Genomic DNA, 17,941 nt, shown 5'->3' with positions numbered 1-17,941 from the left:
TTCAAAACTAGAGCCCAAAAAAGAAGCATTCGTGATCCAACAAGAAACAGTACTGTTCTCATTGGTAGTGTCCTTCAAGAACAAGCCTGAGTAAGGAAAGTCTATGATATCTCCCCCTACAGAGATCTATGAATATTAATGATAAACGAGGCTTTTGAAGGCGGTGCATTGCCAAGCAACGTTCATGAAACGAGAACTGCCAATGGATTATCAGAATAAATTAATTTCTTTATTTCTCTCAAATCGTTTCTTCTCAAAATACAAATCATGAAATTATAAAACAACAGCAAAAATTAATTGGCGCTCCGGGGCGACTTCATTGATTCCAGTGGTGCATTTGCTTTTCAGCTGCAGGAAAAACCTGCAGCACCACATCATCAGAAGTTCTTGATCTGCCAATGTCCTCTCTCTCATAAAACTAAATGTAGGGTGTCTCCAGAGGCTCCAGTAAATTCAATATATCGCCAGAACATCGTTAAACTTAAACCAGTCCGTTTTGTCTTTAGCCAAGGCGTAATAATGACCAGATTCACCGCCAGAACCACAGTGAATAATGACTACATGAAGATTATAACAGTGGTCTGCTAGATTGTGCTCATCAATTTCGAACCTCGGTAAGAGTTTGGTGCTTCCGTCAGAGGTTGAGTCATGTTTGAAGATCATCAGTGTTATTATTAGATTGACTGGAGCCTCAGATATACTTCTTTTCTCATACCAGTCAGTTAGTTTGGCGCATGTTTGGCAATATAGTTGATCATCACCTGTTTAAAGTTCCATTTTCAGATGATTTAACAGTAAGCTTTGCACGGACTGGTTATTAGTCATACGTTTAAGCTACCTCTTGAACATTTACTACAAAGTAAACAAGTGAGGATTTTTTTTCCAGCAAAAGATTAACACAAGTCTAGATAGAATGTACGGAATCATTCAATTCAGAGCGGTCAGGAGTATTGATTCTGCTATTGTTTTGCCCATGAAAAGTGTTCAACAAGAACCCCAAGAATTCGGAACAATCCTCCTTTTGTCCCATCGAGTATCTAGTGGACTTCAAAGACTCCAGGAAATCGGTTATAGAAAAAGATGATACATTTTTACGAAACTGCAGCTGCATGAACAGGTGTTTGAGTTTGGTGAATAAGTAGGAAACATTCTCGTTCTCGTTCGTCATTAAAACCCCGTTTTTGAGATTCATCGTCATGAACAACACTTGTAAAATGCTATTCATGTAGCAAGTGTTTCCTAAATTATCTAATCCAATTTTATTCTCAAGTTTTTCAGGACAACTCTCTACTGATTCGTAAGGAAGAACATGTTTCATAGAATCTGCATAAGAACCATTTCTCAAGCTATATATTCTCAGAAAGCTTTTTGATTTTTTACTTCTGATGAAACCACAATGATAACTCTTTCTAAAGATATGTAGATCATATACAGTTGCTTTTAGATACAAACTAGTAAAAATAACTACGTTTACAATAACATTGAATAACGTGAAAGGAAAAAGTCCTAATATCTCTTAAAAATATTCATAGGACTTCCATATAGGGTGATGTATGGAAAAGATCACTCAAATTTACATCGTGCAGCACTGCGGCTAAATCTTATTATTTAATTGAATTTAAATCGTATTATTCACAATTGAATTTTGTAAAGTAATTGAAAAATTAACAGGTTGAATGTAATTTGAATCTTATTTTTATCTATTTATGGCACGAATAAAAGCTTTTTTTAAAGTGTTTTACATTAATTTATTCCTTTGTTATTGCTGCTGTTCCTGAAACTGAAAGGATTTTATATTGCCTGTTTTGCTTGATCTCCGCATTTGTTAGATTAAAAGTTATTAGAGTTTCACGTAAATAATAAACTCGTACTCGTATATAAAAATATCAAAAAGTATTTGTCGCTTTTGATAACATTTCCTTCACCGATGCCAGAACTCAAAGCTCATAGGGCCTTGAATTCTTGAACTTCTAAAAGAAAGTATTATCAATTGGTGAAGAACTCAATTGAATTAAAATTCATATTTTATAGAAAGAGATCTCGAAGAGAAATGACAATCATTGCAACAACTTCATTTGATTCTCTTCTTCAGGAACCTTCAAGAAATGACTCCGAACAAGGTCTTCTGAAACTTCTGAAAATGAGGAAGGAGTCCACTTAGGATTCTTGTCTTTGTCTATTAAGAGTGCTCGGATACCTGAAACGAAAGGAAAATAACATTTAAAATGATTTTTCTAACGCTTTTATTGTACTGATGTTCATAATGAAGATAAAATAACAGTTGAAAAGTCGTTTCCTGGCTGCACCACCAAACTTTTTTTTAGGTTCAGTTATTGGATCAGGAGTTGGAGAGTTGAGAAGCTCTCGTTTCTGATCTAAATTTACAGGGGGATCAGTTGAAGTCGTAAGCTTGACATCCATCTCCTCTGGAGACTCAGCGTCAGAAGAAATTTTTAGGTTTACTCTGTCCATAAAAGTCCCACGAGTAGCTAGGGAAAGAAGGTGAATCACGTAGAGACAGCTGATAGGCTCAGTGTCATTTATCCTCTCGGTGGGATGCCATTCAGTTAGGGAATAACAGAAGCGAAAAATTGTAAGCACGAGGCGTCAGCCGAATGCAACAATTTCTCGAGTGGACGTAATTGGCTATTCTCGAGGTGCTTACTATACTTTTTCTACGATGGTTGCCAAATCTTCGAAATAAACGAGAACGTTTTAAAACGAAGTTATGTTTTTCTTCTCTCTCAACCTTCTCTCTCATGAGATTATATTTATCAGAGTAAATATTACATATCTCATCATTTTTTTAAATTCCTTAAGGAAATGGCCGCATGTATTCTAATCGAGCCATGACCTACCTGCTGTCAAACTATTAATGAATAGTTTGAAATGGAGGGGGTAGAAAAATATATATTGAACCCTCTAAACATTCCACACCGAAGCGATTCACTAAATACTCCTGATCTACACTTCTAGATGGATATCTACTAGCAACACATTTATACGCATATCTGATGCAATCTCAGCCATGAAAGAAAGACAGAAAGCTTTTTTTTTTCTTAAAACTAAGGAAAAATTTGTCTCTTTCAATTTGGGCAGTAGTATTCATGTTAAATACTGACCTTCGTGAAAATCTTGCTTCTTCAGAATGTTGTTATTCATTCTATACTCCATAATCAGAGCATCTCTCAAAGTAATATGCTCCCCTTGTTGAAGTTCCCTCAGCGAAACCTTCAAACTCGTCGGCGAAAGTGCTGCCAAAGCTTTGATTGTATCTTCAGCCCAGGTGGAACCGTCTTTTTCTAACCTTTTCATTATTTCTTCCATGCTTTCACCAGAGAAACAATAGTCAATTTTATCAAGCACCGGAGCGAGGGAAAATTCGGGTAAATCGGATTTGTTGAACTCATTCAGAATATCCACAACTTCCCTTGGTAGTGAGCAATACATGAGTTTCTGCTCCAGATCTTCGAAATGTCTACTGTCCGCGAAGTGTGAAGCTAGTCCAGCTCTCACCACATCTGATCCCATGAGGGACTTCCCAGTTAGACCCAAATATCGACCAAGTCTCTTCGGCAATCGAGAGAGGAAGTAGGAAGCTCCCACGTTGGGGTAGAAACCAATTTTCGTTTCAGGCATGGCCCAAACTGTCTTCTCACTTGCAACTTGATACTTTCCGTTTATCGATAGACCAACGCCCCCTCCCATAGTTATTCCGTTGATGAGGGCAACGTAGGGAATTTTGTAACGTGAAAGTAAATACACATTAGCGTTCATGTACATACTAAGATCCTGTGCTGGGCCAGAGTTTTTTTCCAAATATTGAAAAACTGATTTCAAATCTGCTCCAGCACTGAAGGCTTTCTGTCCAGCTCCTTTCATGATCACCAATTTTTTTTCCGACTCCCATTCCTTCAAAGTTTGGTAGATTTCCGCAGACATACTCCATGTTAGAGTATTGAGGGTGTCTGGTTTGTTGAGTGTGATAACACCAACGTCTTTGGTTTCTTTTTTCAGCACCTGATTTTGTATAGTCGAGAAATGTTTAACAATTTGAAGTCCTCCTACTACTCTTCCAAGTTTGGTCATCTGAAAAAAAAAGGTAGAAGTGCAATAGGTATCTTTTTGGGAATATACACAATAGTGTCAATCAAGATGCTTATAAACCCTAGCACCTCTGTAAATGTAATGCTGAAACTTATTGAATGAAGCGAGTACTCATGGTGAACTTCCTAGAAGACCAAAGAAATAATAATAATAATAATAATATCTAATGAGAATAATAATATATCCATCGAGATAACGCGGCCCTAAGAGTGCTATATTACCATCTACAGCACTCTTACGGTATTGACGAGACACCGGTATTGCCCTACGCTCCGGGGGATATTGAATCCATTGTGGGGAACGAGAAGTGCCGAATTTATTGAAACTATTCGTTCCCCACCCTTAGACTCATGCAAGCTAATAAGCCTGATGTAGTCCTTCTCGACCACCAGAGCAAGACGATATTTGTCGTGCAGTTTTCAGCTCCTGGCGAGACGAATATCGTCCGAAAAGAGAAAGATAAAATATCTAGATTTTCTCTTCGAACTCCGCAGACTCTATCCAGATCATTCTGTCAAGATGGTTGTTCTGATTATTGAAGTCCTTGGTGGAATGATGTCCTCTCTACTCTAGAATCTTAAAATCATACCGGCCTGCCGCACTGAGGCAGAAATCTTAGCCGGACAGATGCAGATATTTTTTGGCTCACTGCGCTTGCTCGGGCACATGCTTCTCGGACCAATGATCACTTACCCAACGGTGTGGAGAGTGGTCGTTGGTTGATAATGCTGCCGCACCCTCCCGAGTTTATTGATAGAAAAAAATGGTTACATAAAAATGGTTGAATAATGGCGATAACAGTTTTGTATTCACAAATAAACTAAAAACAACAAAGTTGAGACTGAATGTGGTGTGTGTGTGTGTAGCCTATAATTAATAGTGTCGACTAATAATGTTTGATGCCAATGAAAATATATTTCCACCTTCTACTAAAAACAGTGGTCACTTCATACAATACTGGAAATCACAAAACAAACAAGTTATCTAACATACAATTTTCTCGATATAAAAATACAAAAAAAATATAATAAATGACGGCAATAATGAACTTGATAACGAATGAAAACACTCCCTATACAGTAATACCAACCTCCACTAGTTCATGAATAGTAAGTCTGTTCGAATCAATCAAAATTTTATTTAGTTTCTCCTTGAATAAGTTTCTTTTATTTCTTAAATGTTCATTCATGGTCAGTCGTGAATATTTTATAGATTCAGTCTGGTTTATTTTTAAATTATCGCTGATTTTGAGGTTGCTGAATGAAGGACTTTTGTTTTCATAACATGAGAAGGGCATATAAAATGTTTTTTCGAAATTGATGGTCAATAACTTATAATTGAACCAGTTTTTGATAAGCTCAATCATCATCAATTTGCATGATGGCTTTTATATTGTCTCAGTTTTCAGATACGAATACTATGGTGGTATCATCTGCGAAACTGATGACTTTCCCAGACAGGTTAATATTGAAAAGGTCATTAATATAATGTACAAAGAGCATTAGGCCTAGAACAGTACCTTGTGGTATGCCAAACTCAACAGTGCACTCCTTACTCAAACTGCCATTGAGTAAAATCTGCTGTTTTCTGTTACTCAGATAATTTTCCATTGATTTTCTGTCTATTTCTCGAAAACCCAAATCATCTGAAGTGTTACATAGTTGTAAGTGGGGGACCATGTCGAATGTTCTAGCAAGATCTGAAATTACCAGAGTTGGGTCGGATACAGGAAAAAAGGATCCGAATACCGGATACGGATACTTTCAATATATCCGGATGCTTTTTAAAAAATTACAGATACTTTCACCTAAAAATGTACTCGCATACAAGTATTCGGATACTTTTACGGATACTTTAAGAGTTAGTTAAAATAGTGTTTTAATGTATACAAATAAAAATACTTGGGATGAATATCAAAAACAAAAAGTGATAAAAAGAGATAGGAAATTAAAGAAACCCAAAAAACTGTTTATATTTATTATGTAAACAAAGAACATTTCAGTGAAAAAAATATATTTTTAGCTTTTACCACATTGTTCGCTAGATGTGACACTTATATCTATAATAGTACCTTTGAGTTTGAATTTGCTTTCGTGTTTACCAATGCCTCAAAGTGTTCATTACTTAAATTTTTTCTCTTTGACGTATCAATCATAGTTACAAAAGAGAAAAGTCTTTCTACTGGTGCTGACGAAAGTAAGCATGTATTATAAATATTACTGGAGTGTTTTCCTAACACCAAATCGTTATTTTTAACACCTCGACACGTGTTTCGATCACCAAGTGATCATCTTCAAAGAGGAAGATTAAAACTAGAAACTAATACGAAGCTAACCCTATTTATGATATATAGGTATCCCATACAGGTAAACCATCCAGGCGTACCACCCATACAGGTATACCAACCTAAATTAATTTATCTATTATTTTACAATATGTTTATATAAAAAAAATATTGTAAAATAATAGATATGGCAAAATTGTAAAATTAATTTAGGTTGGTATACCTGTATGGCTGGTACGCCTGGATGGTTTACCTGTATGGGATACCTATATAGCATAAATAGGGTTAGCTTCACATTAGTTTCTAGTTTTAATCTTCCTCTTTGAAGATGATCACTAAGTGATCGAAACACGTGTCGAGGTGTTAAAAATAACGATTTGGTGTTGGGAAAAAACTCCAGTAATATTCATTAATACACCAAAAGTTCCAAATAGTGCATCATAAGCATGTATTATACTTGAGTGACACTTTTTTTGAAATTGGTTATTCATGTAATACTTGTAAATTCGTTCTTTTGTCTTCCAGATATCTTAATAATTGGCATAGATTCTGATTCAACGAGATTGATTGGTAATTGGTATCTTTTAGTGAGGTAAGGCGGTAAAAGATTTTACCGCCCCACCTCACCCCGTTTTCGAGGATGTTGAACTTCGAGTTTGGGTGTCCCAACCCTGTAAACGGAAGAAAACAAGCCCCAAGTGGGGTCTACTGCACATTTTTGATATATGAGGCACTCTAATAACTCATTTTTCGAGGTGGCAAAGTGCTAAAATTGTATTTCACCGTTTTCGAACATGCCCGACAAAATGCGACAAGATAAAAAAATCTGTTTAAAATCTGTTTTTCCGTTAACCAGCTGTCGCACCCCTACGAACGCCAACCCTCAGAAGTCGAAACTTGTGCGAGCTAAGGATTAACGAGGTCTTACCTTTTAACGTGTGATTTCTAACACGGGTTGGACGATAGCAAGTGAAGATCGATCGTTCCGACTAGGGCTTGAACCACCGACCAACACGGCAGTCAATTCGAGTGAGTGAACAAATCACCCACGCCGAACCGCTTGGCTACCGACCGACCGATAAGCCTGCATAAAATGGGGCTGTTTGGTCTGGTTCTCATTCATCGAATAATTTAAAAGTATCCAAAGATCGAAAAAAGTATTCGGTATTCGGATACTTACAAATTTGGTCACGGATACGGATACTGAATACAAAATTTGAAAAATATCCGAATACAGCTTTCGAATACATATAAAGTATCCGGATACTGTAGCCGAATACAGAAGTATTCGGATACTACCCAACTCTGGAAATTAGACAAGCCGATTTTTTCGATTATCTAAACTTTTTGATATCTTTTATGTTAAATACCCAATAGCATCTTGGGTTGATTTATTTTGTTGGAAACCGTATTGGAGGGTATTGATCAGTTCGGATTACGTAATAAAAGAAGTTATCCTCTTTTTTAATGCTTTTTCGAAGAGTTTCGCAATATTTGATATTAACGATATCGGTCTATAATTTTTGGTCAATTTTTTAGCCCGATTAATGAATTGGTTTGATTATTGCCTTTTAAAACTGCTGGGGGCAAATACCAGATATGAAGATGTTATTGATTATGTATGGAATAGGTATAGCTACTAATGACCTGAACCTCTCTGAAGTTTATCATCACATAACAAATAGGTCTATAATTTTTGGTCAATTTTTTTAGCCCGATATATGAATTGGTTTGATTATTGCCTTTTAAAACTGCTGGGGGCAAATACCAGATATGAAGATGTTATTGATTATGTATGAAATAGGTACAGCTACTGATGACCTGAATCTCTCTGAAGTTTATCATCACATAACAAATAGGTCTATAATTTTTGGTCAACTTTTTAAGCCCGATTTATGAATTGGTTTGATTATTGCCTTTTAAAACTGCTGGGGACAAATACCAGATATGAAGATGTTATTGATTATGTATGAAATAGGTACAGCTACTGATGACCTGAACCTCTCTGAAGTTTATCATCACATAACAAATAGGTCTACAATTTTTGGTCAATTTTTTAGCCCGATTTATGAATTGGTTTGATTATTATTGCCTTTTTAAACTGCTGGGGGCAAATACCAGATATGAAGATGTTATTGATTATGTATGAAATAGGTACAGCTACTAATGACCTGAACCTTTCTGAAGTTTATCATCACATAAAAATAGGTCTATAATTTTTGGTCAATTTTTTTAGCCGATTTATGAATTGGTTTGATTATTGCCTTTTAAAACTGCTGGGGGCAAATACCAGATATGAAGATGTTATTGATTATGTATGAAATAGGTACAGCTACTAATGACCTGAACCTTTCTGAAGTTTATCATCACATAAAAAATAGGACTATAATTTTTGGTCAATTTTTTTAGCCCGATTTATGAATTGGTTTGATTATTGCCTTTTAAAACTGCTGGGGGCAAATACCAGATATGAAGATGTTATTGATTATGTATGAAATAGGTACAGCTACTAATGACCTGAACCTTTCTGAAGTTTATCATCACATAACAAATAGGTCTATAATTCTTGGTCAATTTTTTTAGCCCGATTTATGAATTGGTTTGATTATTGCCTTTTAAAACTGCTGGGGGCAAATACCAGATATGAAGATGTTATTGATTATGTATGAAATAGGTACAGCTACTAATGACCTGAACCTTTCTGAAGTTTATCATCACATAAAAAATAGGAAGCATTAAAGTTTGCCTTCGCATATCTGAAGTCACAAATGGGATTTGGAAGGTGGATAGAAACTGACTGTAAGATATATTTATGAGTTAATTGATTCCAGAAATAAATTTCAGGTAGTAATATTACAATAAGCTGAGGAAAACTTTCTCATTTCTCAAACAAACTTAAAAACTCTCTCACAGTGTCCAACCTTCTAATCGACTGCAAGAAATGAAAGTGGAGTTGAAATATAAGAATTGCAAAACACTGCTTTTGGAATTCGCAAGTTTGGAGCATTTGACTTTCTAGCAATTATCACTTTTTATACATAAAACACGCAGAAAATCGCCGAACACGTGAAACACTTCTAATTTTTTGCCTCTCACCAACAAACTCTCTCACAGTGAACATATTGGTTAACTCTTGAAATAACATGCTTATACTCAAATATCCTGAGGCCGGTCCTACAAATAAAACCGGCCTCGGTCATATTTACTTTACCGAAGCAGTTAAGGTACCCGTAATTTGCAACTTAACGAAGATATGAGTTAGCTTTGACTTTTTGGTTGGTTCAAAAAACTCACCTTTGTCGTTAATATCAAAATCCTATAACCTCCAAATTATTCCAGAATAACATGTAGGAACGAAAATAAACTTGCACGTGTCAAATATTACGAATCTAGGTGGAGCGAGATACGAATACGCGTATAACAGTGAAGGTTGGTAAAGAACATTATCATTTCCATTGATTCTGATTATTTTTTGGACAGGACCGTATCGAAACGAAGGTTCGATGTTTGTTCACGGGAATTTGTAAATTCGCGATATTTTCAAAGTTTTCTTTTGTTTGCAAGAAAAGTTGAAGGATGAAGTCAGCGAATTCAGACAAATCAACTTTGAATTGAGTCAGTTGTATGGAAAAAATGCTACAACTTCGAAAAACCAGGCCACCTGTCTTTAAGTTTTACGAAGAAGGTAGCCACAAATACAAGAGTTTCGTCTCAGATATATCAGGAATTCATGAATAGTCCTGTAGACCATGCTCGATGTTTTACATAGGTCAAACTGGAAGAACATCTGAAGCACGCATGAAAAAACATAGAAATAGTATGAAAATAATTGAAGTGAAAAAAATACCAATATCAAATAAACGATTGAATTGATTCGAATAATTCGACTGTTCTCACCAGGAAACCTGAGTTGAATTATTATATGATATCATTAACTGTTTTACTACAATTTAGTTTGGGTATGCCATCAATTGTGGAATATAACATCGCTCAATGGTCTGCCTTGGCTTCTCTGGGTGGAATGCATCCGAAACGTCCAATTTTCCACGACTCTGGCACATAAATCAGTCTGAATTTGACATTGAGGAACGCTGTGGTTTGTGGCTTATTCGTATATACCTATGACTTGAGGTAACCCCCAAGAGAAAGTCTAAAGGGGTCAAATCCCACGATCTCGCTGGCCAGTCTACATCACCTCCCGTGAGATGACCATGTCCTCAAATCGCTCGTGCAGTTCAATGTGGCATGAGCTGTGTGGCACGTAGCGTCGTCACGTTGAAACTACATGTCGTTGGTATCCAGATCATCCAATTCAGGCCGAAAAAATATATAATAATAATAATAATAATATGTATTTATTCACAGTAAATATACATGTACATAAAGAAATGAACAGTGAACAAATAAAATACATCTTACGAGGCAAAATGGTCTGCCTGTGTGTAAGGAATGAGAATACTGAATATGACATTGGATGAGATTCATTCTTTAAATTAAGTATGAGATATAAATTCAAAATAGCTATATTTAAAAAGAATATAAATGAATAAAACCAATAAATCTATTGAAATAAGTACTAGATATAGATAAGAATATAAGTTTAAACTGGACATATTCAAACAGAATATGAAGAATCAAAATAAACTAATGTATTGAATGGGTATTAAGTATAGATAAAAACATAACTTTGAACTGGACACATTTGGACATAATATAAATAAATCAAACAATCAATGGATATAGAGATTTTATTCATGAGGATTCCAGACTACAAGCAAATCAATACACAATATATATCCACAATTGTGGAAGTAAGTATTTAAATTTATATTTGTCTTTGTATCTCTGCTCGTGGTATATTATTGACAAATAATTTAATTTTTGTCATACATTTTTGAAGATTTGTTTCGCATCTTAAATTTTCAGGAAGAAAACTATAGAGTTTTGGTCCTAAACACCGGAAGGATTTCTGCCCAACTGATTTGAGCATTAAAAATATGGAGGCAAACCGCGGACACGTGTTTCTGGCTATTGGCCTTATCAGCGCGGTGCAGCCAATTGCAAATCCTTTTGATTTATATCATACACACTCAATAATATCTATATCCTGGACCCGGAAGTCACGCAGGTAGCTATAGCTGCCTACGTGGTGATGTTAGATGATGCCTGGGAATGCTGGGTCTTCTAATTGAAACCACAAATGTGCGGTTGGCTCCTGTTGATGACACCGTGCATAAGTGATGTTTTTTTTTGTTTTCATTTTTGGTAACCAGTTGTTGTCCACCTTTGCAATTGGCTGCACCGCGCTGATGAGGCCAATAGCCAGAAACACGTGTCCGCGGTTTGCCTCCATATTTTTTGAGTGTCATGTCCACGAATTTCCTCCTTTTGATTCAGATATATATATATATATATATATATATATATATATATATATATATATATATATATATATATATATATATATGATGAGCTGTTTTCTCGGGTTTCGCTCCGTGTTCTGTGTATTTTCTCCCCATAAGGATTATTTTCACAACGTTTCGGCAAAGTCTCATTTGCCATCTTCTGGTGATGTCTGGTTTTTTCAACTAGACGTTGTGAAAATAATCCTTATGGGGAGAAAATACACAGAACACGGAGCGAAACCCGAGAAAACAGCTCATCATACTTTATCCGTGAGAATCTTCGAGTTAACATATATATATATATATATATATATATATATATATATATATATATATATATATATATATATATATATTTATTTTTTTTTAAATTTATTTTATTTTTTATAAAACTTTTAATATTGTGATACCTTGATACTTGTCTTTTTCATTCGCTCCTTCGCTTTTATAATTATATAATTATAATAACTTTTAAACTATTGCAGTTATGACAAATATGCTTCAAGTCTAAAAATATCTAGAAAGCGGTTATTTAAATCAGCACATATATCTATAGTTTATCTCAATTTTGATCAGTTGTCTGCGATCTTTTGTTCTGCCTGTCCAAAGGTAGAAGAACATCTTTGTGTTCTCCAGGTGCTCAAGATGAACTCCGCCTTTTCAGTTTGCATAGGAAATGTTGTAGCGTATTTGATATATCTTACCCTTTTTGTAATTCTGTGTTCTACTAAATGAAGAATATTATTATTATCATTATAGTTCAATAGCACTCGAAAGTGTTATTTTCGCGAAATGATTTCAACATACCTGATAATTTGTATTGTAAAATTGGAACTTCTAATCTCTACTAGAATACCTATCAAAAATTGAGATAAACGCACTTCGTAATCACAAGTGATTCATTCATCTGTGGTATTTCATTGTTTGGTGTATTGTTTGAGGTTTATTTAGAAGTGGACAGTGATGAATATTTTCTAAGAATGCCTAGTTGTACCCGCTCCTTAAAGGGCAAATTCGTAGTGCCCGTGAGAAACTTTCCGTTTCTAGACGGCCTCATGTAATAATTTATCAAACTATAGTAAGTGACAAGCTACCAGTGAATGAAAAAAAACCTGAGTAAGTTATTTTGCTTTCAACTCAGCCGTAAATAGGGTCTCTCATTAAACGCTTCCTATCTTTGAATTTAAATTAAAGAAATATTATGTGAGATATCTTGAAAATTTTTTATTCGATTGAAAGACCTATTGATACCATTATGTGTGGAATATAACGTCGTTCAAATGTCAGCTACGGCTTCTCTGTTCAGCGTTTTTACGGGATGCATTAAAATCGACCCAAATTCAACAATTTTGTTTGCTCACGTACCCATTCATCCAGACTGAATAAATGACAACTGATCTGACAAATATAGCTTCACCAAAATGGCCGTTATCAATTGTCAAAGTTCGGAAAACCCTATACAAAATATTGAGGTTGAACCATCACCCCCCCCAATAAATTTGGTGGTAATGAATGGACATTCAATTTAGACCCAAACAATACTTCATGGATGTTTTCAATGAATGTCCATAAGATATATTACATTTCATAAAAATACTCATTCGTGTACCAAAGGATTACCTTATATGCACCAGCACTGAACAACCATCAACATGCTCATAAAACTCCCAAAGGAGCAGATTTAGTAACAGATAACCTTGTAGAGAAAATTATCTGATCTCTCAACAATAAATGGAAGGTAGTTGCCTCACTTCTCAGCTACTGTTACTCTTTAAGATGAAGCTATCAGGTTCAAGGTCACCTGGGGTTGCCTTCAGAGAGATGTCTCAATAGAAGAAAGATAGTTCAGCAAGTTCATGTAAACTACCTCGTCATCTTGACAATTACCACATAGGGAAGGGTAGTGTGTAATATCTTCCAAAGAATGTTGAACGATGTTCATTGTTGGTGTCAGAGGAAACAGATGTCTGTGAACATTAGTAGAACTGTGTTAGACCTCTTCAACAGAAGGAGTGACCTGGATTATTCACACAAATGAGCTTAGGTCATTTGTAGCAGAAGTGAGATATCCATATGAACATTCTGAAAGATCTTGGTGTTTGGTGCCACAAATAATATACGGTGTATGAGTGATGACTGTTAGACCAATGACCACGCACGGAGCAAACGGTTTAGGCAAAACTCTCTTGTGTATAGGCCTGTCATCTTTGGTGCCATTTGCACCATCAGTGACCTAGATATACCATCTCTACACATTTTTCTGGATAGAGGGGAGATATGGACAACATGTCAAAGGACAAAATATCCTTAGAATAGTGCAAGGAATAGTTTTTTTGCCGCATGTTTAATAAACACCCTGTAGTATAAGCTGGCCACAATGAAATGTTCATTATCAATACATCGGTGATTTCTATTGTGAAAGAATTCTTTTGTGTAGTCAAACCCAAGTCGTCATGTCTGCCAGCGCTATCTCTTGGCTTAGAGAGAGGGTTGGTCGGTCAAGTAGGTCGGATTTTGGAAAAAAAAAATGTGAGAGCTTTATGAGTTATAATTATGAAAATAACTTATATTCATCCTCTTCAAATGCGGGAAAATGTTGGCGAACAATTTGTTTTATTCAAAGAAGCATTTCAGGTCTTGTTCCTTTATCATTCTTTTATATTATTATCTCTTTTAGGGAAGAACTTCTGATCCGCAATGCTATTGAACAAAATGAGTTCATTAGAAAAATCATATTCAAGAAAAGACTGGAAGCCGTTGTAGCGGCCATGTACAAGAGAGAAGTATCAGCCAATGAAATCATTATCAAAGAAGGAGACAGAGCAAATCACATATACATATCTGGAAAAGGAAAGTTCAATGTGATACAGCAAAGAAAAGTGGTGGACACTTTTGAGGATGTTCGTCTCTTCGGAGAACTAGCAATTCTGTATTGCCCTAAGAGGTTGGCAACAATTAAAGCAGTGACATCAGGATTTGTTTGGGTGTTGAATAGTAATGTTTATCAGATGATTTTGGTTCAAGAAGTTTTGGAAAAATATGAGCAGATTTCAAATTTTTTGACGAAGAATGATATATTCAGAAATATGGATAACGACCGGTTGAGAAAAGTTGTTAACTCATTGAAGTCTGAATTTTTCCAAGGAGGTTATAAGATAGTGAAGCAGGAGACAAAGGTGAGATAATTATCCCTACATAGTAAAAAACAAAGTCGCTTCCCGGTGTCTGTCCCTATGTATGCTTAGATCTTTAAAACTACGCATTTCACTTTAAATACAACAAACACTTCGACTAATAATTTAAGTATTATTTGAATGTCTATCGGGTTAGTGGATCACTTCGCGTACCACACTGTAACGTCCACTTGAGTGTCCCGATATCCTCGTGGCTAGCCTTTGAATCTCGTAGTCGAATGTTGTCGAAATTTTTCCGAAGTTCTATCGAAGTCGGTAGCATTTTTCTCGTTGCTTCTCTATTGGCGGATACTCATCGTTCACTCGCGCGCTTTTGGTCACGTCACGCCTGGTTTATGGCTACCAGCGGCGGCCGGCGTTATTTTCTTTCGGGCATGATTTACAACAATATATAGATTGATTCAAGAGGATGGTTCAAATGTGTAACATGCATAATATTGGTAGTAGAGAAACACTGATAATTTCAGAGGCTGGCTGAACCCTACAAGATAGATTAAAATGACGTGCTACAGGTGTACAATATCTCTCAGGGATAATCCACAATAACCATTTTATATCCTTTACTTTTTACGGCTATAATGGCTATACATGAGAGTTTAAAGCATTCTGACTGCAACTTCACCATCAAAAATTTTCCATTTCGTAAAGATTTTGAGATTCTGCAGTAGTTTCCAAGTAGTTCTTCTACAAGTGTTTTGTAATTTTCAACTTTCTTGTTTCCTTAAAACAATTCTTTTGAAAGAACTCCACGCAGCTAATTCAACATTACTTAATTTTTGATTAAACTGTTGATCACTTAGTAGTTTTCTAAGGTGTGGTCCAACAAATATACCTTCCTTGAGCTTTGCATCACTCAATTTTGGAAAAAAGTGTTTAAGATATTTAAACGTCTAATGCTATTACAAAATTTTTCAGTAACCCCAGTTTAATGTGTGATGGAGGTAACAAAACGTTTTTGGGATTAACAAGAGGTATATTCTTCACGTTAGTTTGACCTGGAATATATTTATATCTCGGAGGCCATTCCATTACTTGATAATGGCTCTGTGTTGCCCTACTGTTTCAAAGGCAAAGAAAACAGCAAAACCTCGTAAATCCGCCCTGAGGACCAAGTAATAGTGAGTCCTACGACTTTTAGGTCATCACATATTTGCCACTTATACGTATTATAACTTATTGCATTTAGAATAAGTGACATACTTTCGTGTGTTTCCTTCATGGTAACTGCATATGTGCATATGCAAGAGGAATAGAGGGGGTTTTGTTACCATTGCCCAATTGTCTTCAGTTCATTCAGGTTGGAGCCCAGCACCCCTTACCCTTTTAGCTGATTTTTGTCGAAGAAGGACAAATGGGTCCATAACTGAGGGGATATTGGCGGCATAAAGTCCTTAGGCATCAGTACCGCCCTTCACGGGGTACCCCTACCTGGCTGGGGTGGGATGGATGAAAAATCTATTCGTCAGTTGACGGGGGACATGAGGGCCTCATTCAACAGAGTATCGGGGCCTTCTATATCGAGAGAGGTCTTCTACAGCATTATCGATTGCAGGTGCAATTTGTTACCGGTAGTGATGGAGCGGACCTATCAGGCAGCGAATATCCGGATCCTAACGATTGGCGGGGTTCTGAATGGGATTCTGATAATGATGACCTACTGCCCGAGGATAGACTTCAACCATCCCCAATCCTCATCGAAGATAGTCCTCCACCATCCCCCATCCTGATTGATGATGAAGTCCTCAATTCAGATGATGATATGTAATCGTTTCCTCGTTTCTTCCACCCTTTCCTTTCCTTTACTTTCCTTTCCTTTCCTTCCACGGGGTACACACTTCTTGGTTGGTGTACACGAGGCACTGCGAGGCTGGGGTAGTGTCTTCCTCCCTCTCCCTTATTAGTTTTTTTTCATAATAATCACTCAGAGTTTCTATAGCTTCTCTAACTAACTTGTTATTATTATGGAGCAGAACGGCTTTTGAACTTGTTTTAGCCACTGTGTTGCCAAATTTGAAACAATTTCATCAATTTAGTGGAAAAGAAATGTCGTGTTCATTAAATTTTTGTGAAAAAATCATAACTCAAAAATCTCACGTGTTAGGAAATTTTTACTATCATTTTCGCATTTAGGAACCAAAAATTAACAAAGAACTGCCTCTGGCATTACAGTCGTAAATTGGCTGTGAACTAGTGTCTTATCCGATTAAATACCGTTAATACATTGTGCATTAACTATAGATCAATATGGCTCTCCACAGCATCTAATTTAAATGAATATTTTCGAGAATCTTACAGATTTAGAATTCAGGGACATATCGGTTGCGGCGAAACCAGCCGGGGAGCCCGCGACGCGTCGCCCTATAGCACTTTATGATTAGAAGCGATCGCAAGTGTTTACCGGAGCTCTCTAGCTAGGAAAATAACGAGACTTCTAATACATTCTGTAGTATATTTAGTATCAGCATTATATCCGTGCGAAGCCGGGGCGGGTCCTTTGTTTCCAATAATTATTTATTGGTTGAGGATATGTTTTAAAATATAAACAGCATTTGTATCTAGGGCTGGTTGAAATACTCTGAATAGTTTGCAATATATCTAAGCTTTAACTTTTTTTGAAGTGATCCAATTTCAGCGATTTTTTCCCATCCTCCTAAAGGTTGGGCACAATTTGAATGAGAAGATTGATTTTTAGCACTTTTTGAGAAGAAAGACAATAGTGTTTGTTGCATCACTCATCGCCAAGAAGGCAGTATCAAGTGTGTTTCCAAATTTATTTTCTATATTTCGAAAAATTTCCAGAGCAAATCAACTGCCTCGGATTCTCATGCATGTGCATATGTTTTCGGTAGATCCTGCGTTTCTTCACACATCCTGCATAGAGGTGTGTCCACTAGCCCCATACTAGGGAAGTGTTTCCTTAGTTGACAGTGGCCAGTCAGAAATCCTACTGT

The 17,941-nt window shown here is 36.1% G+C and overlaps 1 protein-coding gene across 3 annotated transcripts; it reads right to left on the bottom strand.

Moving 5' to 3' along the window:
* Window positions 1–2,006: 2,006 nt before the first annotated feature.
* LOC111508664 (3-hydroxyisobutyryl-CoA hydrolase, mitochondrial) lies at window positions 2,007–9,837 on the bottom strand. 3 transcript variants are annotated; one of them, XM_074174890.1, is made up of 4 exons: window positions 9,686–9,836; window positions 5,627–5,752; window positions 3,123–4,089; window positions 2,007–2,197 (listed from the first exon to the last, which is right to left on the bottom strand). In XM_074174890.1, exons 3-4 carry the CDS (start codon window positions 4,087–4,089, stop codon window positions 2,058–2,060), a joined length of 1,107 nt encoding a protein of 368 aa, XP_074030991.1. In that variant the 5' UTR covers window positions 5,627–5,752; window positions 9,686–9,836; the 3' UTR covers window positions 2,007–2,057. The 3 variants fall into 3 exon arrangements, with proteins under 3 accessions (XP_074030991.1, XP_074030990.1, XP_023020012.1); XM_074174889.1 differs by having other exon boundaries at window positions 5,627–5,806; window positions 9,686–9,835; XM_023164244.2 differs by lacking the exon at window positions 5,627–5,752 and having other exon boundaries at window positions 9,686–9,837.
* Between the last annotated feature and the right edge of the window lie 8,104 nt (window positions 9,838–17,941).

This window comes from Leptinotarsa decemlineata, unplaced genomic scaffold, assembly GCF_025532065.1.
Source record: "Leptinotarsa decemlineata unplaced genomic scaffold, Ldec_3_MD MMD2_tig00000882_RagTag_RagTag, whole genome shotgun sequence".
In the NCBI taxonomy this organism is placed as follows: Eukaryota; Metazoa; Arthropoda; class Insecta; order Coleoptera; family Chrysomelidae; genus Leptinotarsa; species Leptinotarsa decemlineata.
This window is presented reverse-complemented; position numbering and strand designations above follow the sequence as displayed.

Bases quoted from the DNA above. Each gene is read 5' to 3' on its own strand.
- LOC111508664 (XM_023164244.2), bottom strand. From the start codon at position 4,089: ATGACCAAACTTGGAAGAGTAGTAGGAGGACTTCAAATTGTTAAACAT. The intron at 2,198-3,122 runs GTCAGTATTTAA...CTTTCGTTTCAG, and splicing joins GAAGCAAGATTTTCACGAAG to GTATCCGAGCACTCTTAATA.